Here is a 27,944-nt window from a genome sequence, read left to right on the forward strand (position 1 = left end):
GTTGAGATATATAAACACCATAAGATGGTGACAAGAGAACTCACCATCTAAAAGTGGATAATTAACAATAGGAAATGAAAAATCCTCTCTTTTATCATAAATAATTGTATTAAGCTTCCCGTTAATGATATAGATATCAAGATCGAGAAAAGGGCAGTGGTCATTGTTAGTATTAGCTTTATTTAAAGTAAGTTCAACAGGATAAATTTCTTTAGTATACATACCGAAGTCGTCATTATTGAGAGCCAATATATCATCCAAATATCTAAAAGTATTGTTAAATTTTTGTATCAAATGTTGTTTCGATGGGTCTTTGCTAATTTTAGTCATAAATTGTAACTCATAACGATACAAAAACAGGTCCGCAATAAGTGGTGCACAGTTAGTCCCTATTGGAATTCCATTAACTTGACGAAATATCCACACCTTCATTATATGTATGTAGATCCTACAAAATATTGAAGCTGTACCTTCAAAATTGTGGGAGGAGATAGCCAGACAAAATAGGCAGTGAAAAATAGCGAAACAATTAAAGAATACAGAAATGAAAAACGCCTCATTTATACATCTTGCATCGATGAATAATAAAAATAATGTCCATATTTGAATTGACCAGGTCAAAAATATCTTGGAATCGAAATTTTGCATCGTATTCCCTTGGCAGAAAATGAATATGTCAGTTAAAAATATAGTATTGCCAAAAAATGCTTTATTAACCAAAAACATGGAAACGTTGGCCAGTATTCTGTAACAGTTAATAAAATAAGATTAATATATTTGATAAACCAAAATATTAGTTTTTGCTATAAAGATATTACCGCTTATTCAACAATTTTAAGTCGATACGTCTTTAAATGTGTGAAAATTGTTGATATTAAGTTTAAATATCTAACGAGTGTCGTTTTTGGAGCTTGCCTACTGAACGCTGTGGTAGCATGGATAAAGGTACGTTAATTTGACTAAGAAAACTGTGTCATCTATATAATTTTTGTATTTTTTTCATTTTTAGAAAGTACATATTTTGGTTATATCAGATAAAATTGAGCTTTTTTTATTTCGCTTTCTTTTTTTATGTTTAGTAGTAGTGTAATGACAAAATGCGACTAATTGCTTCAAGCAAATAAATACTTATATTTTTCCCCATTATATTTCTTTTGCTGTTTTGTTTTACAGTGAAGGAATACTTATTTCATTATATTTTACAGGATATCACTTTATTGTTGCCTTTCTGTTTGCTATAGTTGCAGTTCAACAAATTTCTTCAGGTAACATATTTGATAAATATTCTTAGATATAAACATTATTTATATATATCTTTGTTTTGATTGAATGTGTGCTATCCATTTTTTTTTATAAAAATGTGACAACGGAATGATATCAAGCCACATTGTTGTTCAGAATTTTACGAACCAAACTGGTAACTTAATTGACAACAAATGGAAGTTTTTAACGACCATGACTGGCTATACAGCCCTTGCACGGTTGGCAAAACTTGATTGAAATTATATTGTACAATGTATATAGATATAGGAAGATGTAGTATGAGTGCCAGTGAGACACCTCTTCAGTATTCAAATGAAAATTGATGATTTAAATTTCAAAACTCTTTTTAAATGTATATGGTTAACACTCTTTTAAATACAGATCATTCTTTTGTATTGTCTTGTTTATAGTCATCCTGTTTCTAAACAGTTTAGCTGATTGCATACATTGGTTGTATCGTATGAACGTATGCATGGACTTATTTCAACTTTCCTTATCAATACATGTGCAAAAATGGGAATATACATATGACACATACAAACATAACTATTTTTTTTTAGCTGAACACCCCTTTAATTTAATGCAATAACTTGTCTAATTAAAAACCTATTTGGTATGGCCGAGTAACAAAATATATATGAAAAAAAGTTACTATTTTCGAAACATTCACTTTAAACAAAACACAAATATGACTACAATTTGAATAGTTTATATTCACATAGATGAATTATAGAATTTTAAAACATTGCATTTGTCTTCTTCTGCTTCGTTAGATTTCAAAAACAATTTTTTAGTTAGAAACTACATGTATTCATAAATTCCAGCTCCCGACAATGAAGGCACTGAGTTTGTCATTGCGTACATGGAAAACATTGCTGTTGCTTATGAAATAGAATTATTCATCACCACTACGAGAACGAGTATGGTGAATGTCCAGGTCACGGCACCAAAATATTCTTCTTCAATTAATGAACAGTTTACAGTTACAGCGGGAACAGTAAAACAGCTATTCTTTAACCCAGGTCTACGTATGTCGGGTTCGAGTTCTTCCAGCAAAGGTATTCTTGTATCAGCTAGTGATGAAGTTGTTATTTACGGTGTAAATAAAGAGAGATATTCGAACGACGCGTTTCTTGGAGTTCCAATAGATGTTTTAGGTACAGAGTATTACGCCGTCACGTGGTACCCAGCATCTCAACAGTGTGAACTAGCGGTTGCAGGTGTCATCGATAACACTGTTGTGTCATTTACCTTTCCAGCTAGTATGAGTAGTTCAGTCACGTATGATGGAGTGAGCTATTCAGGAGGAAGCACACTTACCGTAACACTACACCAGTTTGACACAATTCAACTGATAAACAGTGATGCAGATTTGACAGGCACGTATATACACTCCGATAAAAAGATAGCAGCTTTTAGTGGAAACAAGAAAACAACAATAGGAACTGGGACTAGTTCGGACCACCTCGTAGAACAGCTTACACCAGTAGGCACATGGGGAAAGAATTTCATTACTGTCCCAATACCACTAAGGACAACAGGAGACTATTTCAAGTACATTGCTAGTGAGGCGGGAACCACCGTGACTATTTCTGGTGGATTTACTGAAACGTTTACGTTAGCTAACGCCGGTGACTTTGAGGAAAGACTTGTTCCGTCCACTGCTTATTGTTATGTTTCAGCTGACAAAGCTATTAAAGTTGTCCAATTCTGTCTCAGTCAACAATCGAGTAACGAGTTATCCGACCCAATGATGATGATTATTCCCCCTGTTGAACAGTTTGGTGCCGATTACACGTTTGCTACGCCGAGGTATTCACAGGGTTCATATGATAACTACTTTATGTTTGTCGTCAAAAGAGCAGAAAAAGATGGATTGCTTGTAGATGGAGCAGCATTTCCCTCAGCCACAGTTTACAATGATATCAATGTTGGCGGAACAGATTACGTTGCCGGTTACATTTCTGTATCAGATGGTTCACACACAATTCGCCACCAATCTACAATCTCAATCTTTGGAGGTTACTTATATGGCCAGGCACAATATGAAACATACGGGTTTACAACTGGTATGAGACTGGCACCAATAAATACGGTATGTAAAGTATATTTGTATATCATACCATAAGTTTACTATTTCTTTTGCTTTAGGTGACAACCATTTGAATTGCTGGGGGTTGGGGCAGGAGAGTGTTTGAAATAGATAACCTGATAAAATGACTTACCCCAACACAAAATGAACATGAATACTTTGACATATTAAATGCTGGATGTTAATATATACGTTTAATAATTGTAGGAAATATAAAATGTATATGTACAAGCTTTGGAAATAGGGCAAATTCCAGCTTTCACGATCTTTTCTCTATATATTTCCGCAAATGTACAAATAGTATTTCTATCCTGCAATTTTCAGCCGTTTCTTGTCATAAAAAAGTACTCTAATTATTCAAAGACATTGACATAATTAAACACGATCGACTTTATTTGTACAGGTATAAATCATTTATAAAGCAATAGTTTATTAAATCTTCTTATTTTGATAATTGGCTGATCGCAGGATAGATGAATAAACGAGCGGCAAAACTGTGAAAATGCCTCAAAATATATATGAAACTCCCACATGGTGAAAACAGATGTTCCGTCAGAATAAAAATCCTCGTCTAGCTTTACTTTTAACTCAGTAGCATACACATAGTTTCAATGTGTTATAATTGTCTTAATTTTGTATTTAATAACTTTATTGGACCCAGTCAATTGATATGGTCGCTTTTAATATACATTTATACGATTGTCATTGAGACATCTCTCCACCACAAACCACATGGCATAAAAGTAACTTATATTTCTCTAGGTTTGCGTACCAACAACCAATGTCATGGGTGATGGTTACGACAATGACTGTGATGGACTTATCGATGAGGAAATATGCAATAACGGAGCAGGTTGGTACTTATAATTACTGAAGTAAATTAATTCCTTTTAAAACCTCTGAAAGCAACTATTCGACCTCCTTAAAAAACGAGCTCCCTTCTTTCAAAGGGTATGCTTATACTTCAATCGCAATCCTCCTAATACAATAAAAACAAATAAATAAACCGTTTACAGTTTCGTATAAACCATATACATATTGTTTTTCACATACTTATACATGATAATAGTTCTAGATGTAATGCTTGTTTAAAACTAATAAGTTTGAAACGTTTTTTTTTTCTTACGCACTTTGGTTGATTTTTGAGAATCTTCATTTAGCTAATGTTTGACTTTGCGTTTCTCATTTGAGCACTATGATTGATTTTTAGTCCTCTTCTGTTTTTCGAGTTTCTTCTTTGAGCACTGTTTGATGTTGAGTTGATTTTAATATTTTGCATGTGTTTACAATATATTACAGATGATGATGGCGATGGTGTTGATGACGAAGACTGTGCTAAACCATCACCAAGTAAGTTGTTTTTAAGGGATTCCGAAAGAACAATTGCTTTGGTATTGAAAAGATACTAAAAGAATGACAATCATATAAAATGGAATAAAACATGAAGCGAAATGTATTATCCACTTTTTAGTTCAATTCCTGCTCTCTTGGGTTTATATTCTTGCCTATTTTATCCCTGCTTAAAATGGTGGTTAATGCAATTTGCCATAATAACTGTTTATAATAGTATGACATATTCTAAAAACTACTTTCTTTTGCGATATCACCAACTCTGTAATGAAGAATAACTATTAGAAGAATTCAAATAAAGAAAAATATTCAACGAGTGACCGAACAACACATTAATTCACAAATGCGCATAGCGCATGAGTTTATAATCAGTGTTGTTCGGTCACGAGTTGAATATTTTATCGAAAAAATCAAAACGATCAAGAAAAAATGCTAATATTACAATGCTCATTTTATGAAATATTACGCTCTAACGCGGCCTTCAAAAATCAACATGTTTTTTTCTGGTATTCTCTGTATTATCTTATCTGCTGAATTGGTAAAAGGCACAGTTTGCCTGCGCTAAATTGTTTTGATATATTTCAGTTGATGGGAACTGGGCAGCGTGGAGTGCTTATGACGCATGCTCAGTTACATGTAACCCTATTGGAACAAATACTAATGGATTACAAGCAAGAACAAGGAACTGTTCTGATCCAGAACCTGAGTGGGGAGGATTACAGTGTGTGGGTTCTGACACTGAATCACAGTCGTGCGTTTCTTCTATAACTTGTCCAAGTAAGTCAGTGATTTATCTTCTTGACATTGAAAGGTACACATCCCAACACAATATAACTCTGTCCAATATGTTGCATTTCAACTGTTTTATTGCAAATAAAAACAAGCTAGTAAATTATTTGATATAAGTAACTCTCGTTTCAATCAACGCTTACAAAATTATGAAAAATTATATGTACTGAGCTGTGATAGTGTTCTATGAGAGACATATACTAGTATATATCTCTGTTTTTTTTAATATTAACCTTTAAACATATTATTTTCAATAGTTGATGGTATCTGGTCTGACTGGAGTATATGGGGAGCTTGTTCTGTTACCTGCGAAAGTGGTGTTGAAATGCGTAACAGAACTTGTAATAATCCAGCCCCTCAGTATGGTGGTCAAGACTGTCAAGGTTCAGACTCAGATTCTCAGACGTGTACACTGTCCATGTGTCCAAGTAAGTATGATCATTAAATTATCTAGCAGTACAAAATATAGGACTAAGAATTGGCTGTTGAATTCATTTTTGTCACTAAAAAAAACCCGAAATATTACTATATGCAATATGCGTTAATTCATGGTGTTTTTAAGCGTGTCAAAATATAGTTTTTTGATTTATTATATTTCAAATTTTGCAGTCGATGGTAATTACACTGATTGGAGTTCATGGAGCGTTTGTACGGTTTCATGTGGTGGAGGCACACAAGATAGAACCAGAAGTTGTACCAACCCGGTTCAACAATACGGCGGTAACGATTGTTCTCAGATTGGCAGTGATTATGAACAAGAAGCCTGTAATACACAAGTTTGTATAAGTAAGTCTCCTGCATAGATACTGTCATATTGACATTAACCAACCGATAGATAATTTTTAATGAGATAAATAGTTTTTAGTTTTAATTCAGCCGTTTGTTGTTTTTTTTTATTACGATATCTTAGTTTCATAGAAGGGATAGATGTTCACGGATGTCATTTATGCAATGATAAACGATCACTTTGTAATGATTTAACCATGAAATATTAGAATAGTAAATTAATGTTAAAGTGTATTTGTAGTATACTAGTCAACAAAAGAAACGATACAAGACTTTTTTTTAAATTAAAGATAAAGTTTTCCGTTCATTGAACCCATATTGAAGGTAGTAATACTTTATCAATATGCAATTATAAATCCGTTTGAAAAAAAATTTAGTTTTGCTTTCGTGGCGTTTTTTGCGATTTTTTTTTTTTTACAAAATTTACTTAAAACGACAATTTTAAAAACAGAAGTTCTAATTAATGGTGCCAACCTCTCATTTAAAGGTAAAAACAATGTTTGCCATCATTTTTTTTTTGAAAATCATACAGTTTCTTCGTTTATTTGTTAAGCAAAGTTCGGCCCCACGAGAAATCGTTAAAATGTATACATTATCAACTGATTTACCATAGACAGTATGTGTAAGGTGATATTCAAAAAGCGGTAACACTCTTAAAACTAATCCAAAAGGTTCTAAATTTACTGTGTGTTCTTTTCATATCTAAAGCGTTGATTAGAAACGAAAATAAAAAAAATATTTTTTTTTGCATTTTTTGAGATTTCAAAAAAACACTTTTTTCCCCAAAAATTAGAAAAAAACAATATTTCAACCCATTAATAACAACATGACCATAACTTGATTAGCATATTGAATATTTTTAAACAAATTTTAAATTTTATTAAGTACTTAGATAATTATGTGTCGATTTTTTATTCAACTTTCCGCAAACCTAATTTACACCCGATGACCGTTTACACAGAATTTAGATACTTTCCGACAAGTTTTGATTTTCATTATCACATGTACATACATTGCAAATAAAAGCTTTTTAAAATATTGTATCTCATTTTGTTTTATATTTAATACTTTTTGATAAATTTTATTACAAAGTCGTGTATCGTTTCTTTTGTTGACTAGTATATTAAGAACTTAGAAAAGTAAAGTAATAAAAATTACCCTTTTTATCAGTTTTGTAAATCGATTACCCTTTGTTAATTTTACTAGTTGATGGAGCCTGGTCACAGTGGGGTAACTTTGGTCAGTGTTCAGTGACTTGTGGAGGTGGACAATATACAAGATCCAGAACTTGTTCTGATCCTTATCCACAAAATGGTGGATTGTCATGTTCAGGAGATTCAAGCGAGTTTACTGATTGCAATACACAGGCATGTCCAACGGCATCATCTGGAACATATGTACAGGTATAAATTGAAACTTGTCAAATTGGTCTAAAAAATGAAGAACTCAAGTTGATGCTGTTTCAAACGTTCAAGTCTTTAAAGGCACACTGTTGTGAATATAATTTTGGTGATCCGACTTAGTTCAATGTGATTTTGATATTAATTGATTTTAAATAAAATCTGATCGAATTAATTTTTTGACATTATTTAAAAGTTACCTCTTGGAATCTTATGTTTCGACAGTGCATATCAATGTTGACTTTCTGTTAAAATTGCCATGGAAAAAAATCAATGAAAGTTCGTTTATATATCGTATCCTCTTAAGTTTCAAGTTTCTCCCTTTAATAAAATCAAAACCAATATAAAAATATTAAATATAAAATTTACAATGCATTGTTCATGACACATATACGAATGGGTTTCTGGTGGATGACCCATGGATTCAGTATGGTTATATACATAACTCCGTTGTTTATCAAAAATCGGTAACGGTTTGAATATCATAATGTAACTAATAAATATTTTTACCGGATTAAAGCTATTTTTTGTAATTTGAATAATTGTATCTAGCATGACTTTTTTCTTTCTTAAAAGTTGTGTCCTTCTGGTTGGTTTACCTGTGCTACTGGTTCCTCTAACTGTATCGAGGATGGTTTTAAATGTGATTGCATGGATGACTGTGGTGACGCAAGTGATGAAACTGAAAACTACGCTGGGTGTTCTCCTCAGCAACTCGCCGTCTGTACGGCTAAAAGTTCATCTACACGAAGTAAGTATCCATCTGACTGAGGATTACACCAGCACCTCGCCGTCTGTAGGGCTAAAAGTTCTTCTACCCGCCGTAAGTATCCATCTGACTGAGGATTACACTGGATGTTCTCCTCAGCACCTCGCCGTCTGTACGGCTAAAAGTTCTTCTACCCGCCGTAAGTACCATCTGACTGAGGATTACACTGGATGTTCTCCTCGGCACCTCGCCGTCTGTACGGCCTAAAGTTCTTCTACCCGCCGTAAGTATCCATCTGACTGAGGATTACACTGGATGTTCTCCTCGGCACCTCGCCGTCTGTACGGCCTAAATTTCTTCTACCCGCCGTAAGTATCCATCTGACTGAGGATTACACTGGATGTTCTCCTCAGCCCCTCGCCGTTACTATGTTTGGCTCAAAATGCTTTTATACTTATTAAGTATCTATCTGACTGAGAATTAGAGCACCTCGCCTTTTGTGCTTCCGCACATCGGAATTATCTATATTATATGACTGGAAAATATAAGCGAAAAGCACCAAAAAAACATATAAACTCATTTATAAACGCCATGACAAATTAAACGAAAAACCGAAAGACACATACCATTACACAAAATACAACATAGAAAACCAAAGACTGTCTGAACAACACAAACCCCACAAAGAATAAGGGGTGATTACAAGTGCTCCGGAAGGTAAGCAGAACCTACTCCACACGAGGCACCCGTAATGTTACTCAGTTTTAACGGCAAATACCTAGCTGGAGCCTGGTATTGCGGTGAGCGATTCGTGCTCTTATAGGAGTCTCTAGTTTGGGATACCAAATTGTGATATAAAACACAAGGACAAACATTTTTTTCTTCTAATTCATAGATTGTTCTACATATCACATAATTCAATGTATTTTGTTATTGTTTTTGTAACATGTCATTATGTCGCAACGTTTAAATTATCCGCTTGTTTCGAGTTAATTTATATGTAGAGTTCACGATCGCTTTAGAATTACAGTCAACTCACTATGTGTAAGGCAATATTTAGCCAAGAATATGAGATAGGATGTTTCATTGTTTTAGATATATGCCTGGTTTTTTTTATTTAAGTAAAATAATAAAAAGTGATTTCCATAATTGTCTTATATTTATTTATTTTTTAGTCATAGCTTCACTCGTCAGCTTTCTAGTAGCCACGCTCGCATGTGTTATGAAAAACTATCATTAGTGATCCACAACTTCACCAGCACACTACAACGAGTGATCCACAACTTCACCAGAACACTACAACGAGTGATCCACAACTTCACCAGCACACTACAACGAGTGATCCACAACTTCACCAGCACACTACAACTAGTGATCCACAACTTCACCAGCGCACTACAACGAGTGATCCACAACTTCACCAGCACACTACAACGAGTGATCCACAACTTCACCAGCACACTACAACGAGTGATCCACAACTTCACCAGAACACTACAACGAGTGTTCAACAACTTCTCCAGCACACTACAACGAGTGATCCACAACTTCACCAGCACACTACAACGAGAGATTCACAACTTCACCAGCACACTTCAACTAGTGATCCACAACTTCACTCGTCAGCTTTATAGTGGACACCCTCACATATATGTTATTTATGAAAAGACAACATCGTTAATCCACAGTTTCACTCGTTAGCTTTCTAGTAGCAATCATCATCATTCTAGTGTAACAATTAAAAATCACCATTAGTGACCGACAGTTTCACTCATCGGCTTCCTTGCAGCTACCATCATGTGTGTATGACAAATTATATATAAACGTATCAACAAAATACGTAAATATTATTTTTGATTTTTTTCTTTCATTCACTCTTTTAAATCATTTCGTTTTGATATTATTTTTTTCTATACACAAATAAATTTTTTAATGAGAAATAAAATGATGAAATAGTTTGTGAGTTCTAAAGATTAATTGCTTTTCTTTTGCGATTGTTGCATAGGAACTTGACTCAACAAAAAATCCATTACACATTACGGTATTTTAAAGATTATTTTTTTTTACAAATGCCTTTGGAGTCTTGTCTGCCATTCAAATGATTACGGTTCTTTATGAAGGAACATTTTATGTACAGCAATAATATGCATTTGTTGATTATCAATTGTGTGAATATTGGTGTGCATGAGATACATCCAATGTTCTAGCTGTGTTCAACATAGAAAAATAGGAATCCATATGTGCATGCCCATTAATGGCAATGCAGTATAGCGGCTCTTGTGGCGCTCCTTTGATCGCCAATTTAGTTTAATTATCATTTTTTTACCATAATATTATTTTTTAGTACAAAATTGTCAAAAATTACGCCCCCAATTCAAAATACTGTGTGTGTCCGCTTCAATAAATTGACGGGGCTATTTAAAAAAAAAACGACAAGCAATGTACACTTCTCACTAAGGTTTCAATTAATTGTTTGCTTGGAAACAAACATCAACCAAAAGGAAAACCTCAGTAATAGTCAACATAGTTTTTGAATTGTTCGATAAAAATCAACTATAGAATCGCCTATTGTTGCTAACATCAACATTATTTTGTTAATAGTTTTCAGATTGGAAATCAGATCGCATCTCTTTATGTTTATACTAGAACACACCCGTGATCTCACGGGTCCGTGACTGAATTAAAGTATATAACTATGCGCAAGCCTTATTTTAGTATTAGTATTGTCATCTGATAAAGTCATGCCGATTATAAGATACACAGTTTTCTCTGTTTTCAAATCTTTCTGTTTGAACCCGTCGAACTGAAACCTATCAATTATTGGTAATATTTATTATTTGGAAAACAATAGGTCCTGGCATGGAGTCAACAGCATTGTCCTATATTAGTTATAAATAAAGTTGAATTCTTGTTTCGCTGTTTTACGTCATGCCCACTAACAAATTGAAAACTGTACCTATACGCCTTATTTTTAGTCCAGATTTTTAGTATTCGTATTGTTATCTTAAAAAGTCTTACTGATTAAAATACTACAATAGGTAACAATTTGACAATTTAGTAGTGTCAACCTTGTGATTATGACCCGTGTATATAGCATATTAATCCTGAATACACCGTTTGGTGGTGCGCCTGTCAGATGCGGAACGTACAGATAAGGTAATAGGTAACAGGTGAATATACTATTGGTATCGGTATCGGACTCGAACCGGAACTTCTTAATTATTGGCAATATTAATTACGTGGAAAACAAAAGGGCCTGGAGTGGTGTAATTTTTAATCTACACCTTTGTACTATATTAGTTATATATAAAGTTGAATTCTGTGATTCGTCGTTTTTACGTGATGACGGCTGACAAATTGGACCTCGTAATTTTAGTATTATAGATATTCTGAATTTTAAGTGGTCAACATTTCTAATTTATTGGAGAATGCGGCGACAGAATATGCTTTCGGAATGATAAAATTAAAAAAAAAGCAACGGACAAATATACAAGGGGAGCCGATTGTGCATATATAAGGATTTGAAATGTGTCAATTAAGCCGGTTTTATACTATTTATCACTACGCTGTCGTGTAATGGTGGTCATTTAGAATAACGGTTCAAAGTTAGAGGTTGAATGCGATAAACAAAAAATAACTGTTAATCAAAGATTCTTTATTTGAAAACAAGAAATTTCACTTCTGTAATTGAAGCCTTCCTCTTACAAAAGTTGTTTCTTTTAACAAAAAAAAATACTTATTTTTACATACTAGTTGCGTATACAACTAGCGTATTTCAATGTAGAGTACAGTCAATAAAAAATAAAAGCAACAAAAAACTAAGTGGTCTGTCATGATTCAAAAATTTCGTCGATGGTGATAATTGGGTTCTGGTTTAGTGGTAGCCTTATTGTTGCCCTTACTTAGACTCGAGGCGATTAAGAGTTCCGTATGAACAATTATAGTTATACTGTTGAAGACCGTTGTACACCTCTAGATTGTCATATTCTCCACAGCGGGGAAATGAACTGAAACGAAATTAGAGATGAAACTGAACAGATCAAAAGATATGTGAAAAGGAAATAGCCTCATTTTTTCAAACGGTATAGAAGCATTTCACTAAAGATCACATACAGGAATAAACGACCAAAATTTGCCTACTGATGAGCAGCATTTTCAACTATTTTTTGTCGAGCCTGCGACGGACTTGTGTCGTAGAGAGCTCGACATAGGGTTAGTGATCCGGCGGCGGCGTTAACAAACTTCTTAAAAGTTTTATATTTTAGAAGGTGTAAGAAAAGAGGGACAAAAGATACCAAAGGGACTGTCAAACTCATAAATCGAAAATAAACTGACAACGCCATGGCTAAAAATGAAAAAGACAAACAGACAAACAATAGTACACATGACACAACATAAAAAGCTAAAGAATAAACAAAACGAACCCCAAGTCCTGGATGTTTCATACTTTGTAAATAGATGCCTTATATTACGAAGTTTCTGTGTGTCACATGTTCATTGTCCTTGACCCCATTTACATGGTTCAGTGACTAATTGAAAAAAAGTTAAGTTTTTTTTGTATTGTAATTTCCCTCCATTTATGAGTAATAGGATAACTATCTTTAGTATTGCGGACCTTGCAAGGTCTTCATGTCCGTCAGACAGTTTTCTCCAGACCTTGACTTCATTCATTTTAGTGAACAAGGTTTATTTTTTGTGCAGGTCAAGTCAAATTAATATTATAAGCAATATGTCTAGTATATTTTGTGTATGGTGTACATGTCCAACTGACAGGTGTCGTCTGACCTTGACCTCATTTTCATGGTTAAGTGGTTATACATGTTTGTTTTTGCCAGTTTTGGTCAATTTTTAGCTCACCTGGCCCGAAGGGCCAAGCGAGCTTTTCTCATCACTTGGCGTCCGGCGTCCGGCGTCGTCCGTCGTCCGTCGTCGTTAACTTTTACAAAAATCTTCTCCTCTGAAACTGTTGGGCCAAATTAAGCCAAACTTGGCCATAATCATCATTGGGGTATCTAGTTTGTAAATTGTGTGGCGTGACCCCGCCAACCAACCAAGATGGCCGCCACGGCTGAAAATAGAACGTAGGGGTAAAATGCAGTTTTTGGCTTATAACTCAAAAAGCAAAGCATTTAGAGCAAATCTGACAGGGGAAAATTGTTTATCAGGTCAAGATCTATCTGCCCTGAAATTTTCAGATGAATCAGACAACCCGTTGTTGGGTTGCTGTCCCTAAATTGGTAATTTTAAGGAAATTTTGCTGTTTTTGGTTATTATCTTGAATATTATTATAGATAGAGATAAACTGTAAACAGCAATAATGTTCAGCAAAGTAAGATCTACAAATAAGTGAACATGACCGAAATGGTCAGTTGTCCCCTTTAGGAGTTATTGCCCTTTATGGTCAATTTTTAACCATTTTTCGTAAATCTTAGTAATCTTTTACAAAAATCTTTTCTCTAAAACAACTGGGCCAAATTAAAACAAACTTGGCCACAACTATCATTGGGGTATTTAGTTTAAAAGATGTGTGGCGTGACCTGGCCAACCAACCAAGATGGTCACCACAGCTAAAAATAGAACATAGGGGTAAAATGCAGTTTTTGGCTTATTACTCAAAAACCAAAGCATTTAGAGCAAATCTGACAGGGGAAAATTGTTTATCAGGTCAAGATATATTTGCCCTGAAATTTTCAGATGAATCAGACAATCCGTTGTTGGGTTGCTGCCCCTGAATTGGCAATTTCAAGGAAATTTTGCTGTTTTTGGTTATTATCTTGAATATTATTATAGAAAGAGATAAACTGTAAACAGCAATAATGTTCAGCAAAGTAAGATCTACAAATAAGTGAGCATGACCGAAATGGTCAGTTGACCCCTTTAGGAGTTATTGCCCTTTATAGTCAATTTTTAACAATTTTTTGTAAATCTTAGTTATCTTTTACAAAAATCTTCTCTGAAACTACTGGGCCAAGTTAATTATAGATAGAGATAATTGTAAGCAGCTAGAATGTTCAGTAAAGTAAGATGAACAAATTGTAAGCAGCTAGAATGTTCAGTAAAGTAAGATGAACAAACACATCACCATCACCAAAACACAATTTTGCCATGAATCCATCTGCGTCCTTTGTTTAATATTCACAAAACCAAGGTGAGCGACACAGGCTCTTTAGAGCCTCTAGTTCTTATACTAAGTGTATGAGATATGTCTACTGTATTTGGTGTAAGGAATGATTGTATGATGTGCATGTACAACTGGCAGGTGTTATTTTACCTTGACCTCATTTTCATGGTTCAGTGGTTATATACTATAAGAAAAATGTCAACTATATTTGGTATATGGGACAATTTTATAATGTACATGTCGGTCTCGCCGGTTTTATTTGACTTTGGCCTCATTTTCACAGTTCATTTGCTAAGTATTATTTTTTTTATTAGTTTTTCTGCTATAAGTAATAGGTCAACTATTTTTGTAGCATGGAAGGATTGTAAGCTGTATATGTCTTTCATGGTAAAGTGTGTTTCTTAGATACTATAAGCAATAGGTCAACTATGATGAATGCATAGATTAATTGTAACGTGTGTATGTCTGACTGGCATAGATCATCTGACCATCACCTCATTTTGGTGGTTCATTGTTCGATGTTACATTTTCATGGTTAAGTTTGTTTCTTAGATACTATAAGTAACATGTCAACTATGTTAAATGCATAGATTAATTGTAAGGTGTATATGTCTGCCTGGTATGGTTCATCTGACCTTGACCTCATTTTGTAGGTTCATTGGTCAATGTTTAGTTTTCTTGGTTAAGTCTGTTTCTTAGAAACTACAAGCAATTGCATGTCAACTATATTTAGTGTTTTAAATGATTGTCAGGTGTACATGTATTTCTCGTTTGGTGTATCTGATCTTAGCCTCATTTTCGTGGATCATGTTAAGATAGTTTTAGTAAAGCTTTAATTCATATTTAAGGTTATGAACATAATATTTATGGTTAGTAAAGAAGGCCGTGGAGACATTCCAGCGTGTGTATTTTGCATTCTTGTTATAATTTGTTCTTGTATTGTACTGTTACATTCAGTTTGTCCAAGGTTCGGGAGTGGCGCCTTCAAACTATAGTTAAACCCTGCCATATTATCAGTCAGAAGGACTATATTCCTGTTCGACCAAGACCATATTTGCTCCGTGTCTTTTTTCGTCCTATGTTGAAACATTACGCTCTCATTTTCTTAAAGAGCGGTCAAATAAAAGTCTCTCTAGTCTGATCATGCTGGTGGTATACTATCTATAAAGTTTATGGGACTATGTTTATGCAGAGACATATAATACATATCGGTATTATATGTCTCTGATTTATGCTATGTGATGCCGCTGTACTATATTGAATGCAATATTAATTTTACTTGATCGTGACATATAAAATCAAAATCAAATATATTTTATTGTCAATTAAAGGCATTAAAGACGCCCATTACAGGCAGAATAATCACAAGTTCAACTCGGTACAAATAATTACAGAATGATTACAATTGTTTGAATACAATTAAATTAATGATTACAACAAAGAGAAAAGAAAGACAAACTAATTAGATATAGGAAGATGTGGTGTGAGTGCCAATGAGACAACTCTCCATCCAAATAACAATTTAAAAATTAAACCAATGTATATTTATAAAATGTATCATGTTTCAACTTTGACAAATACAGTGATCATAAAAAATATAGGAAACTGAATTTGAATATTCTGGTTTCTGGTTTTTCCTCTTGTGCTTTTATGATCCTTCAATAAGAAGCTTTACAAATATCTGATTTATCTGTCTTTTTACCGCAGTAAAATATAAGATGTACTGCTATTAGAATAAATTGAGAATATATATACGTTTTTTTTAACTTAGTATTTGAAAGGATTTGTATAGTTAGATCTTACGTTACAAATCCTTGGTTAAATCTCTAACTAAACAACTCCTTGGTATATGTGGGTAGAGTTCTTTCCTGTGCTTTACATTTATTGATCAAACTTCGGTATACTAGATATATCATCACCACTCTTCAACGTAAAGTTAAGAAATTACAACAGACTGGAGAGGGAATTTCGAAAGTTGTTTGTGAGCCGTTTATTAGTTGAACACTCCGGTTGAACAGTTTGTATGATTTCTTGTATGTTTTAATTAATGTCATTTTATGGTATACAATAATTGGATCGAATAATTAATTGCTGTGAAAAGGATATAGCTGTGTTCCGGGAGCCCTGAGGAGGACACTTTTTTTATACAAGTTGGCCACAGGCACTTGTTTCTGTCAATATGGGGTTTACTATCAATACCAGTATAAAAAAAACACGTGTTTTTTTTATACTGGTATTGATAGTAAACCCCATATTGACAGAAACAAGTGCCTGTGAAGTTGGCACATAAACAAATAAAAAAAAAGTATACGTCAGACAAAATCGCCCACACTTAATTGCTTCACTTTTTCACCAACTCGCCCACTCTTGTTTACCAACTCCCCCAACTCGTGACAAAGAGTAAATTCCCATTTTTTCCATAATTTCTTCATCTATGTATGTATGTTCCGTATCTCCCTCCTTTAGTAGGAGCACCACCATGGGTTATGGTGTAAAAAGTAAGACATTTAACACACTGTATCGGTACATATTTAATGTGAGCATTTGCATATCCAGTCTCCCAGCCTGGCAGTGACGGGTCTTACTACCTGAAAGTTAACCTTCCCCAAAACAATAAGTACAATGTAATAAAGCATACGAACACACCCACTCACCTGACTCGCTCATTCTTAAAAATATAGAAAATGCATAATATAAAAAAACATTATATAAAAAATAAAGGATAAGGTCACCCCTGATGCCGCACAAATGCCTAGACAATGAAGGGAAACTGGAGAGGACATACTTGGATTCCAAACCGATACCGCTAATTATATAATAAAAACTACACAATCCCTTCCTCCATACCTGCCAACTTTCACGATTTAGGCGTGTACTACACGATTTTGACCCTTTGTCACGATTGCACGATCGTGTTCCTGATAAACCCTCTAAAACACGATTTGGTGAAAATCTACACGAAAAATATTGTTGTTCCCGATTTTGAACTGTGTCCAATGGAGGAAAATCGTGTTCAGCCAATCAAATTGTGTGTTTCTCATGATCAAATTAATCAGCCAATCAAAAACGTTTTCTCTCAAGATTATTTTAACATGCTAGATATTGAACTTGTGTTGTATTCCTCTGTAAAAATGTGAACATGGCAAATGATTTTTCAACTGCAAAGAGGTTCTTACACAGAATAAGAATAAAAGCATGGCTGAGTGACAAACTTCAATGATGCAGTACTACCATGAATATAATAAATAGTAGTTTATTCACTAATTTATTGACATTACATGTACACTTGCTGTAACATAATTTTGTTTATGTATTCAATCATTTAAAGTATAATGTACTATTCATTATTTTTCACATGGACCCCCCACCCCCACCCACCCACATCAACATGAGGAATCCCTTAAATGAGGGACTACCCTTAGTCAAGGGGTCATTCTTGTAAAAAAAAAATAGAAAAATTTATTTATTAACTTAAAATGGGAAATTCTGACATTATATTTGGAACAGCTTTTCTTAATGACAATGAATGAAGGGTCCAATTATTTTGAATAATAAAGAAGAAAGAACATATCAAAATTCTTGGACATGTGTTAACCATATAATACCAGATAGATCATAATCTAGTATAGTTCTTTGGGAAAAGTTTCTTCAAATAATATGAATTTGTGCTCATTTGTACTTAAAAAGTGGTTTTTAATGTCCTAAAATTGAGGGGGGATCCCTATGTGTTGTTCCAAACCTGATAAAGGTCCTTCTGTGTGTATAATTTTAAATTGGAAAAAATCAACAACTATTTAGTATCCTTACACATGAAAATAATTCCTGGTCTTACAGCTACATGTTCATATTTTCTGCTGATACATTGTATAACAACTAGAATCATGCAAATAAACTTAAGAAAAAGGGATGTAAGCTCATCTTACAAATATGACACTTTTTCTAGACTACAAAACAGCACGTGCACAATAGTCATCGCAAAGAATTGTAACCTTTGAAATTGTCGTCGCGCGCTAAAACCCCCATAGGCATTTTCAAAAGTTGGCAGGTATGTTCCTCACAGATGTTTAATTTCTTCATCTATCAATATAATAATAAAAACTACACAATCCCTTCCTCATAAATGTTTAAATTCTTATCTATCAATAATATGAGGCAGGAATTACCTGTGAATGGGGACGAAGTCTATGAATTTTTTTTTAAATCAACAATGTTAAAAAGAGAAACAGAAATACTGTAACATTTCCGATTTTGGTCCTGTTGTTAGGGATTTTAGTTGTGACATTATTTAAGTTATGACGTCATATTCAATGTAAACAAAGAAGCGCTGTCATCACGTAACGTTTTTTTAATAACAAACATTGTTATTAAAATGAATTAGTATTAGTTCCTTTTTTAGACTGATAAATATACATTTTATTCAAAGTCTCATGTAAACAAGACCGGAAACGGAAGTGGATTTATGAGCCAATCGGGAAATTCAAAAACATGACCAAAAAAAATTGAACGATTTTGAGTTCATTAGCACAATGTAAAATTTCGGGAATATCAAAAAATGTTAGTTGTTAGAATAAAGTATAAAGAACTTCTGAAGGATTTGCCTTCAACATGTTCAACTGCAATTATATTGTATGCTGGCGAAACAAAATTATCCAGAGCGGCTGCATGTTTATGCACCTGTCCTGATTGATTCAGGGGCCTGTCCTTCAGCATTTATTGTTTGTTAATATTGTTCATTGGTATTTTCCTGTTTGGATATACAAATTATATTGTTGGTTTTCCTGTTCAAATTGTGTACGCTTATAATTTTGGGGTATTTCATAGCTTGCTTGTTATTATCAGGTTGGGAACAACCCTCCCTCAGACAAGGGGTCATTTTACTAATGTAAAAAAGAAAATAGAAATATCAAGGATTTGTATAGTTCTTCTATATAAAACGTTTGAAAACTTGGAAATTTGTATGCAAAAAGAAGAGAGTTACATCATATTTTAATCAACTTTTTCTAAAAGAGGGGTCCACTTATTTTGAATAATATTAAACTGTTAAAATAAATGTGTTAACATGGTTAAAGTCCAGGAATATTACAAAATTCTTGGACATGTTTTGACCATTTAATACCAGATAGATATATAGTTCTTTGAGAACATATGAGCCCTTTTGTACAAACAAATATATTATAACTTATATTGATCCCATAAAAAAGGGACATTTATAACATTAAGGGGTTGCCCCCAAACTGATTATGACTTGGATGGAGAATTGTTTCATTGTCAGTCACATGTATGTACATACATGTAGACCAGATTTCTTGGTGAACAGATAAAAAATACTTCAGAAATTAAAGAAATGTCAAAGAACAAGTGATAAATCAAGTTTTGATATTTTTAAAACCTACTATGTTATGTTTACAAAAAAAAAGTTATAAACGCTCGCCTTTACTTTTCAAGTTTTGCCTCAAAAATTGGCAAATTAAATATTTTTTTATTAAACTTTTCAATCGCTCGCTCGCCCAAAATTTTGGAGTCCAAAAATTAGTAGAACAAGAAATTAAATTGGTGTGGCCTTACTATGAGTCTAAAGCAGATTGAGACTTATTTATGTCTGAGTTCTGACTGATAATAAATAGAGACATACATGTAAAATGTATTATATGTCTCTGTAATAAATAATGAATACAATCATATTTTTAGAAAGTGAACCATCTGACTTAACAATAATGTTAATTTTATAAAAAAATAAAATTGTGTAGATTATTTTTTTTAAGTGGGGTGAGATTGCAGACCTGAAATAAATATATTCATATGGATTTTACCTCTTTTCATTATGTGGGGGCAAGTTGGCAGGAGTAAAATTAACAGAATTTAACCCTTTTCACAGTTGGGGCGATTTTTTAGAAAGTTGGGCTAGTTGGTAAACTGTTTGGGGCAAATTTTTTTTTAAAAGTAGGGTGATTTGCCCTGCTTCCATACGACAGAAGCAATTTGTATTTTAAATAATAAGCAATAACATATGCCATGTATGCAGTGAAATCTATTCTAATGATATGTTATAATAAGAAAAAAAGAACAGTGGAAGCGGTCCCATTGAATCCCCAGCCACCTGTGTCAAAACAGCAGGTGGTTTCATGCATAACACAATAAATACAACCTATTGCTATTTGAAAATCTGTCTCACTTGAATTTTGAAGTCAAACAACAATCACTTTTCCATTGTGGCATTTATTCTAATCCTGTACTAAAAATTAGCTATTTTCTTAAGGCATGCGCGAAATCACCAGAAATTTGAAGAAAGGTCAAACAAGGGTTATTATTATTATTATATGGACATATTCATGTATTCCTTAAAATCTTCAGGGTGAAAAAAAATCATACTTATTAAAAGACTATTTTTCGTGTTTTATGAAATTACATATAATGTATATCAGGAATTTCTTCACACAAAATGCTAATTTTCACACTATTTACATTCTGGCTTTCTCCACCAATAAAAACTGGCTGCCAAGAATGCTAATTTTACACCAACAATCAATCAATCACCATCTTACATACAATATATACATGATGTATATGAACTTGTTTCTTTTTTTTCAGATGGTAGCATAAACATTGAACTCACACTGTGACAATGGACAACAACCATACATGTATGACAGACTATGTGATACCAGTGTATAATTATCTTGATAGATGTATTGATGAGTTATACCAAAATGCTTCTTCCAACAGTCAACCAGTCTTAAAATTCAGAAGAAAGTTTAAAACCACACACATTAAAAGTAGCAATTGCAGTAACTCTGTGAAAGGTCATGATCAAAACACAAATAAAGTTTCTGAAGTCAATGGGAAAAAATATTTTTCAACTGAAAATAGAAATTTAGAAGATGCAGAAAATGGTAGTCTCTTGTCACACAATGTTTTGATGGAAAAGAAACATTTTTCAAATGAAAACTTAAACATGTTAAATAATGAAAAGTACGCAGAAAGAGGTAAACTGTTGCCACAGGCTGTGATGACTTACAGCAAAAAGTTTGACCAATGCAAAGATTTCCACAAACAAAATATTCAAAATAACGTAGACAATTCTTACTTACAGCAGTTTGCTTTAAAAAGCGAGGGCAGAAAAGGTACTGTTAAAACTCAAAAGCTGAAAGGTGACCCTTCATATTTGGAAATAAGCTCTAAGCCCAGGATTGAGCACAAAAAACATTTTGTTAGATATGAAAAGGAAAGATTCTGTGCTGCAGCTACAGAGAACATTATACATGTAGATAGTGAGAATCAACAGAAATCTCAAGCAATGGATAGTGAGAATCAACTGAAGTCATATTTTGCACCACATAATTTAAATCAGATTGCCAACAGCAAGAACATGCAGCAAAAAGGTAAAATATATTACATACAGATCTATGCATTTTTTTGCGGTTTTTTAAAGGCGGTTATGGGGGTAATTTTTGCTAATCATTTTTAAAAAGCTCACCAAATTGATTTATTTACATGGTGTAAGTTTTACAGTATTTGTTATAACACTTTGATTGTACAAAAGAGTGGTCACTTATATGATATACAATGTACATTTTTTTTTTATTCATTTTAATTTATAACTTATAAAAGAATATCAAGATGTGGTATGATTGCCAATAAGAAAACTATGTACAAAATGATGTACAGTACCCTAGAGGCCTAGACCAAACTGCTAAGGATGATGATGTACATGTAAACAACAATAGGTCATTGCACAGCCTTAAATGTACAACAATAAACAATGAGTCATATAGTAAGGCATAAACAAGATAAAATTTCCTGGCATTGCTTAATTCTTAACAAATCAAAATAATTTAATTTTGGATGTTACACGTCTTCTGGTTGGCTGACAGAGTGTTGTCTATCAGCTCATAGACATAATTTTGTCATGTGACCATGATGTAATCAACATTTTTTCATGATTTATTCTGGCTTAAAACCGAATTTAGAATTTAATTATAAAGAATGATTTACTTTTTTCTGTCTATTTGAAATCACTTAAAATTGTGGTGCATACTTTAAAATAACACGCAGCGTCGCTACACAGGTTATTCAGTGTGCGACAAATTTTTGATGTGATTTCTTCATAGACAGAAAAAATAACAGTCATTCCTTAAAGTGAAAACCAACAACCTCATTTATTTTTTATAAATAAACACGAGAAAAGATACATATTTTGTGTGACTTTTGTACAATTAACTTACTGATCTATAATGTTAATGTTTATATTAAAGTACAATTCTATACATTGTTATGGTACATTTATTTGAAATATTATTTTATCCATTTTTTCTACCAGATCCACCTAGGCTGAAAGAAAATGATTTGATTAATTTGAGTTTTGACATGTTGTTGGAAAATTACAACAAACCCACAAAATTGCCAGAATTTAAGTTCAGATTGAAAAGTAAATCAAGAAGTTTGCCTATTTGTAAAGTTGACCAAGATTTTATAAATACTACAGAACAGACATGGTTAGAATCAAGAAGTTTGACTATTTCTAAAGTTGAGGAGGATTTCAAAAATACAATTGGGCAAACACGGTTAGATACAAGAAGTTTGCCTTTTTGTAAGGTTGACCCAGCTTTTAATAATACCACAGAGCCAACACGATTAGAATCACATAGTTTGCCTATCTTGATTGCTGTTGATGCTGAAGAACATACTACAGATTTAACACCATTAAAGTCTAAATGTTTGCCTTTGTGGAAGGTTAGCCATGCTGTTGGAAGTACCACAGATCCAAAATTGTATAAATCAAGAAGTTTGCCTTTCTGCAAGGTTGACCAGACTGTTGAAAGAACTACACAACAAAACCCCCCAAAAAATTGTAAGTGTCTGAGATTGATGATTGATCATCAATTTTGAGTCAATTTTATATTCTCTGCACATTAATGTTCAAAAGTCTAGGGTAAAGTTGATTAGTGTGAAGTTTTCAAAAACTACATTGTATGACTTATTATGAAGTTTATACAATCATTGTCAGGTGAAATTGTCAATCTGAATACATATTTTATATACATGCATACATACTGTGATTTGCAGTATGATATTTTGTTTACAGTTGTTTTGAAATTGACATTAATTTCAATTAAACATGTTAAATGTTTTAAGTCATTTTGATAAAGGACTATTTATATTTTATGTGAAATAGATTAATCATTGTTTCAGATGAGATCATCAATGTTCTAGGTCCATGTGAGAAAGAGGATAGTGACACAGGAAGTGATAAATCTGGGATTACATCTGCTAGACAAAGTAACTAAATAATTACATCTACGAGACAAAGTAACTCAATAATTACATCTGCTAGACAAAGTTACTCAATAATTACATCTGCTAGACAAAGAAACTGAATAATAACATCTGTTAGACAAAGTAACTCATTAATTACAGTGCTAGACAAAGTAACTCAATAATTACATCTGCTAGACAAAGTAACTCAATAATTACATCTGCTAGACAAAGTTACTCAATAATTACATCTGCTAGACAAGGTAACTCAAATATTACATATGCTAGACAAAGTAACCAAATAACTACAGCTGCAAGACAAAGTTACTCAATGATAACATCTGCTAGACAAAGTAACTCAAATATTACCTCTGCTAGACAAAGTAACTCAATAATAACATCTGCTAGACAAAGCAACTCACATATTACATCTGCTAGACAAAGTAACTCAATAACTACATCTGCTAGACAAAGTAACTCAATAATAACATCTGCTAGACAAAGTAACTCAATAATAACATCTGCTAGACAAAGTAACTCAATAATAACATTTGCTAGACAAAGTAACTCAAATATTACATCTGCTAGACAAAGTAACTCAAATATTACCTCTGCTAGACAAAGTAACTCAATAATAACATCTGCTAGACAAAGCAACTAAATAATTACATCTGCTAGACAAAGTAACTCAATAATAACATTTGCTAGACAAAGTAACTCAAATATTACATCTGCTAGACAAAGTAACTCAAATATTACCTCTGCTAGACAAAGTAACTCAATAATAACATCTGCTAGACAAAGCAACTCAATAATAACATCTGCTAGACAAAGTAACTCAATAATAACATCTGCTAGACAAAGTAACTCAATAATAACATCTGCTAGACAAAGTAACTCAATAATAACATTTGCTAGACAAAGTAATTCAAATCTTACATATGCTAGACAAAGTAACCAAATAATTACATCTGCAAGACAAAGTAACTCAGTAATTACATCTTCTTGACAAAGTAACTCAATAATTACATCTGCTAGACAACATAACCAAATAATTACATCTGCAAGACAAAGTAACTCAATAATTACATCTGCTAGACAAAGTAACTCAATAATTACATCTGCTAGACAACATAACCAAATAATAACATCTGCTAGACAAAGTAACTCAATAATAACATCTGCTAGACAAAGTAACTCAAATATTACATCTGCTAGACAAAGTAACTCAAATATTACATCTGCTAGACAAAGTAACTCAATAACTACATCTGCAAGACAAAGTAACTAAATAACTTTTATTTGTAACTAATTATTACTATCATTTGAAAATGTAAATGGTCCTCATTTTCTTAAATACACCTGTGCAGTTTTTAAGTATGGAAGGATACAAAATAACAGCTTAATAAAATAAACAACTGAAAAAAAACAAAAAAACAGAAGAATGAAGTATGGGGGATTCAATGTTAATTGGATATTGTTGGTATAGGCTAGAAATTATACTTTCAACAAACTACCAATTTGCTAAAGGCTTTTGAAGATTTTTGAAAGACAATGAAAACAAATGTCCATGCAAATGCAACAATTCATCAAACCAGGAAAATTGATATCCTAGAAAATAAACAAATCCACACATATGTCAATGTCTAATCAGTGTTTACAACATGTACAAGGGGGGCGTAAACAGTCTCAACTTACCTTAAGGAAAACTGCTTTTAGATGAATAAAATGAAAAGTTATTTGTGCATGCAGTTTATATGGTAAAGGAAAAGCTTTACTTTGAATTGTATCATTTCCATTTTCAGCCAGTGAGATAACGTTTATATATATAGCCTTAATTTACAATGCAACAAAAAAATTTCAGCAGCCAATTATACATGCATATCCAGGACAATACCATGTCAATTAAGTACGAAGTTATCCTGTTATGTACTAGAATGACATGTTTAGCAGGATTGTTTGCCAAATTGACAGCAAATATTTTATGATTTTGTGTTTAAAATGTGTTGAGATATAACTCACTGATTATCTGAGAAGAAAAATTGAAGGCATATCGATAATCAATTTTATAATATATCATGATTTCAGTAAAGATTAATCACATTAAATACATTTTTTTATTGTTTCAATATTTACTCTTTTTAGGAAATAAAGATGATAAATCACTAGATATTTCCAGAAGGAAGTTAGAGGGAAGAAATAGTTCAGAGCATAAGTAATTATTTTTTTTCTGTCATCCTTAATTAAATAACAATAAGTCTGTGAAAATGTTTTGATGTCCAGTGACTAGTGAGCTGATGCTATTATGGTTTACACTTTAAATTTATTTTCTTTGGTTACATCTTCTGACATCAGACTTGGACTTCTCTTGAACTGAATTTTAATGTGCATATTGTTATGCGTTTACTTTTCTACATTGGCTAGAGGTATAGGGGAGGGTTGAGATCTCACAAACATGTTTAACCTCGCCTCATTTTCGCACCTGTCCCAAGTCAGGAGCCTCTGGCCTTTGTTAGTCTTGTATTATTTTAATTTTAGTTTCTTGTGTACAATTTGGAAATTAGTATGTCGTTCATTATCACTGTACTAGTGTATATTTGTTTAGGGGCCAGCTGAAGGACGCCTCTGGGTGCGGGAATTTCTTGCTACATTGAAGACCTGTTGGTGACCTTCTGCTGTAGTTTATTGTTGTCTCTTTGACACATTCACCATTTCCATTCTCAATTTTACTTTAAACTTTAAAGTCTGGTATAATCTAAATTCCTATTACTTGGTGCTCTATTGAGATATTCAAAATGATTTGTTATGTAATCACATATATACATCAATATTGTTCTTTATTCTAGAAATCATAAAGACATGCATAGAAAATATAAAGTAAGTAGAAAAGAAGAGGATGCCTTAAACAGGAGACCTAGAGTCAGTGACGGATTAAAACAACATGCAATGAAAACAGATCGTCTTCATGGTCATAGCTCAAGACACAAAAGTAGACATGATAGAGAGTATAGAGAAAGGCATTCACACAGAATCAAGAAACATAAGGAAAAGTCCAAACATAGAAAACAGGATGTTAAAACATCAGAAAAATCACTACTGAGTGATATTGTAACACCAAGAGTTGACAAAGGTGTCCAAGCATGTGAAAGTGATAGAAAAACAAGCAAAAATGTGGTTTCTTTACAAAATAAAATTGACTGTAATAAAATAGATAAACTATGTCTCACAAGACCATATTCAAAAGGTTCAAAAATAGACAAGGCCAGTCACAAAGGAAGTGGAAATCGCAATACAAGATATTCATATGATGAGAAGAGAAAGAAAAAGGGAAGTTTTGAAAAATCCTATTTATGTACAAACCTTAAGGAGGCAAAATCATACAACAAGAATTCTCGTACAGATAAATATAGGAGGACTAGAGGAGCTACGAAAAATATACAGGAACAACAAAAAAGGACGAAAGAATTGACAACAGTTTATCAGAACATGCAAGATAAAATCTTACAGAAACATTTAGAGGATGTCAGTACAACCAATAATGTGTATGATTGCTTGCATGTTATGGATGAAAAAGTGGATTTAATTTCTAGTGAACATGATGTGTTACCAAAATCACAAGCCACAGAATGGTCCAATGGTGAAAAACAATACAGTTTAACAAGCAATAACCAATCAAAACATGGCTTTCATTATGGAGGAATCTGGAAATCAATTACAAGAGAGAAAGTTTGATTTATAATGGAATATATGTTCACATTGAAATGAATTATATTGACATGTATATAATGCTTATTTATACAATTTATAAATGTTTGAAACAGTCATGAATTCAGAAATTTTCATTAGATGGGGCCAGCTGACTGCCTAAGAGGGGCCCGGCTTCAATCATGCTTCAGGGATTCCCTTTATAATAAAGCAATTCTTTCCAACATAAGAGGATCCCCCTCTGTAAAATACTTTTATGGTCATTCTAAATTCAACAAGACTTCGTTTGCAAATAACACATTGGTGCACTCCACTTTCATCTATCAATGTCTAATGCAATGTGTTAGCTTTTGTTATGATACTGTCAGACTGTTAATTATTTTACCTCATATAATAATTCTATAGATACAATGAGATAATGTAATTTATTCGTATATGTTATTGTCTGATAAACATTAAACAATATTATTATCATTT

The 27,944-nt window shown here is 32.9% G+C and overlaps 2 protein-coding genes across 6 annotated transcripts; both read left to right on the forward strand.

Moving 5' to 3' along the window:
* Positions 1-905: 905 nt before the first annotated feature.
* Positions 906-10,602, forward strand: LOC134712536 (uncharacterized). The gene is made up of 11 exons (XM_063574178.1): positions 906-945; positions 1,206-1,265; positions 2,088-3,358; positions 4,118-4,208; positions 4,655-4,705; positions 5,291-5,482; positions 5,752-5,922; positions 6,104-6,280; positions 7,487-7,683; positions 8,257-8,431; positions 9,565-10,602. Exons 1-11 carry the CDS (start codon positions 936-938, stop codon positions 9,627-9,629), a joined length of 2,460 nt encoding a protein of 819 aa, XP_063430248.1. The 5' UTR covers positions 906-935; the 3' UTR covers positions 9,630-10,602.
* Positions 10,603-16,423: 5,821 nt separating this feature from the next.
* On the forward strand, positions 16,424-27,855 carry LOC134712537 (uncharacterized). Of its 5 annotated transcripts, XM_063574183.1 has the most exons (7): positions 16,465-16,543; positions 21,099-21,151; positions 21,601-21,889; positions 22,828-23,358; positions 23,700-23,786; positions 25,908-25,977; positions 26,609-27,855. In XM_063574183.1, the coding sequence occupies exons 3-7, from the start codon at positions 21,805-21,807 to the stop codon at positions 27,492-27,494; spliced, it is 1,659 nt and encodes a 552-aa protein (XP_063430253.1). In that variant the 5' UTR covers positions 16,465-16,543; positions 21,099-21,151; positions 21,601-21,804; the 3' UTR covers positions 27,495-27,855. The 5 variants fall into 5 exon arrangements, with proteins under 5 accessions (XP_063430250.1, XP_063430249.1, XP_063430251.1 ...); XM_063574180.1 differs by having other exon boundaries at positions 16,424-16,527; positions 21,099-21,889; XM_063574179.1 differs by having other exon boundaries at positions 16,429-16,543; positions 21,099-21,889.
* Positions 27,856-27,944: the final 89 nt, after the last annotated feature.

Source organism: Mytilus trossulus, chromosome 3 (genome assembly GCF_036588685.1).
Source record: "Mytilus trossulus isolate FHL-02 chromosome 3, PNRI_Mtr1.1.1.hap1, whole genome shotgun sequence".
In the NCBI taxonomy this organism is placed as follows: Eukaryota; Metazoa; Mollusca; class Bivalvia; order Mytilida; family Mytilidae; genus Mytilus; species Mytilus trossulus.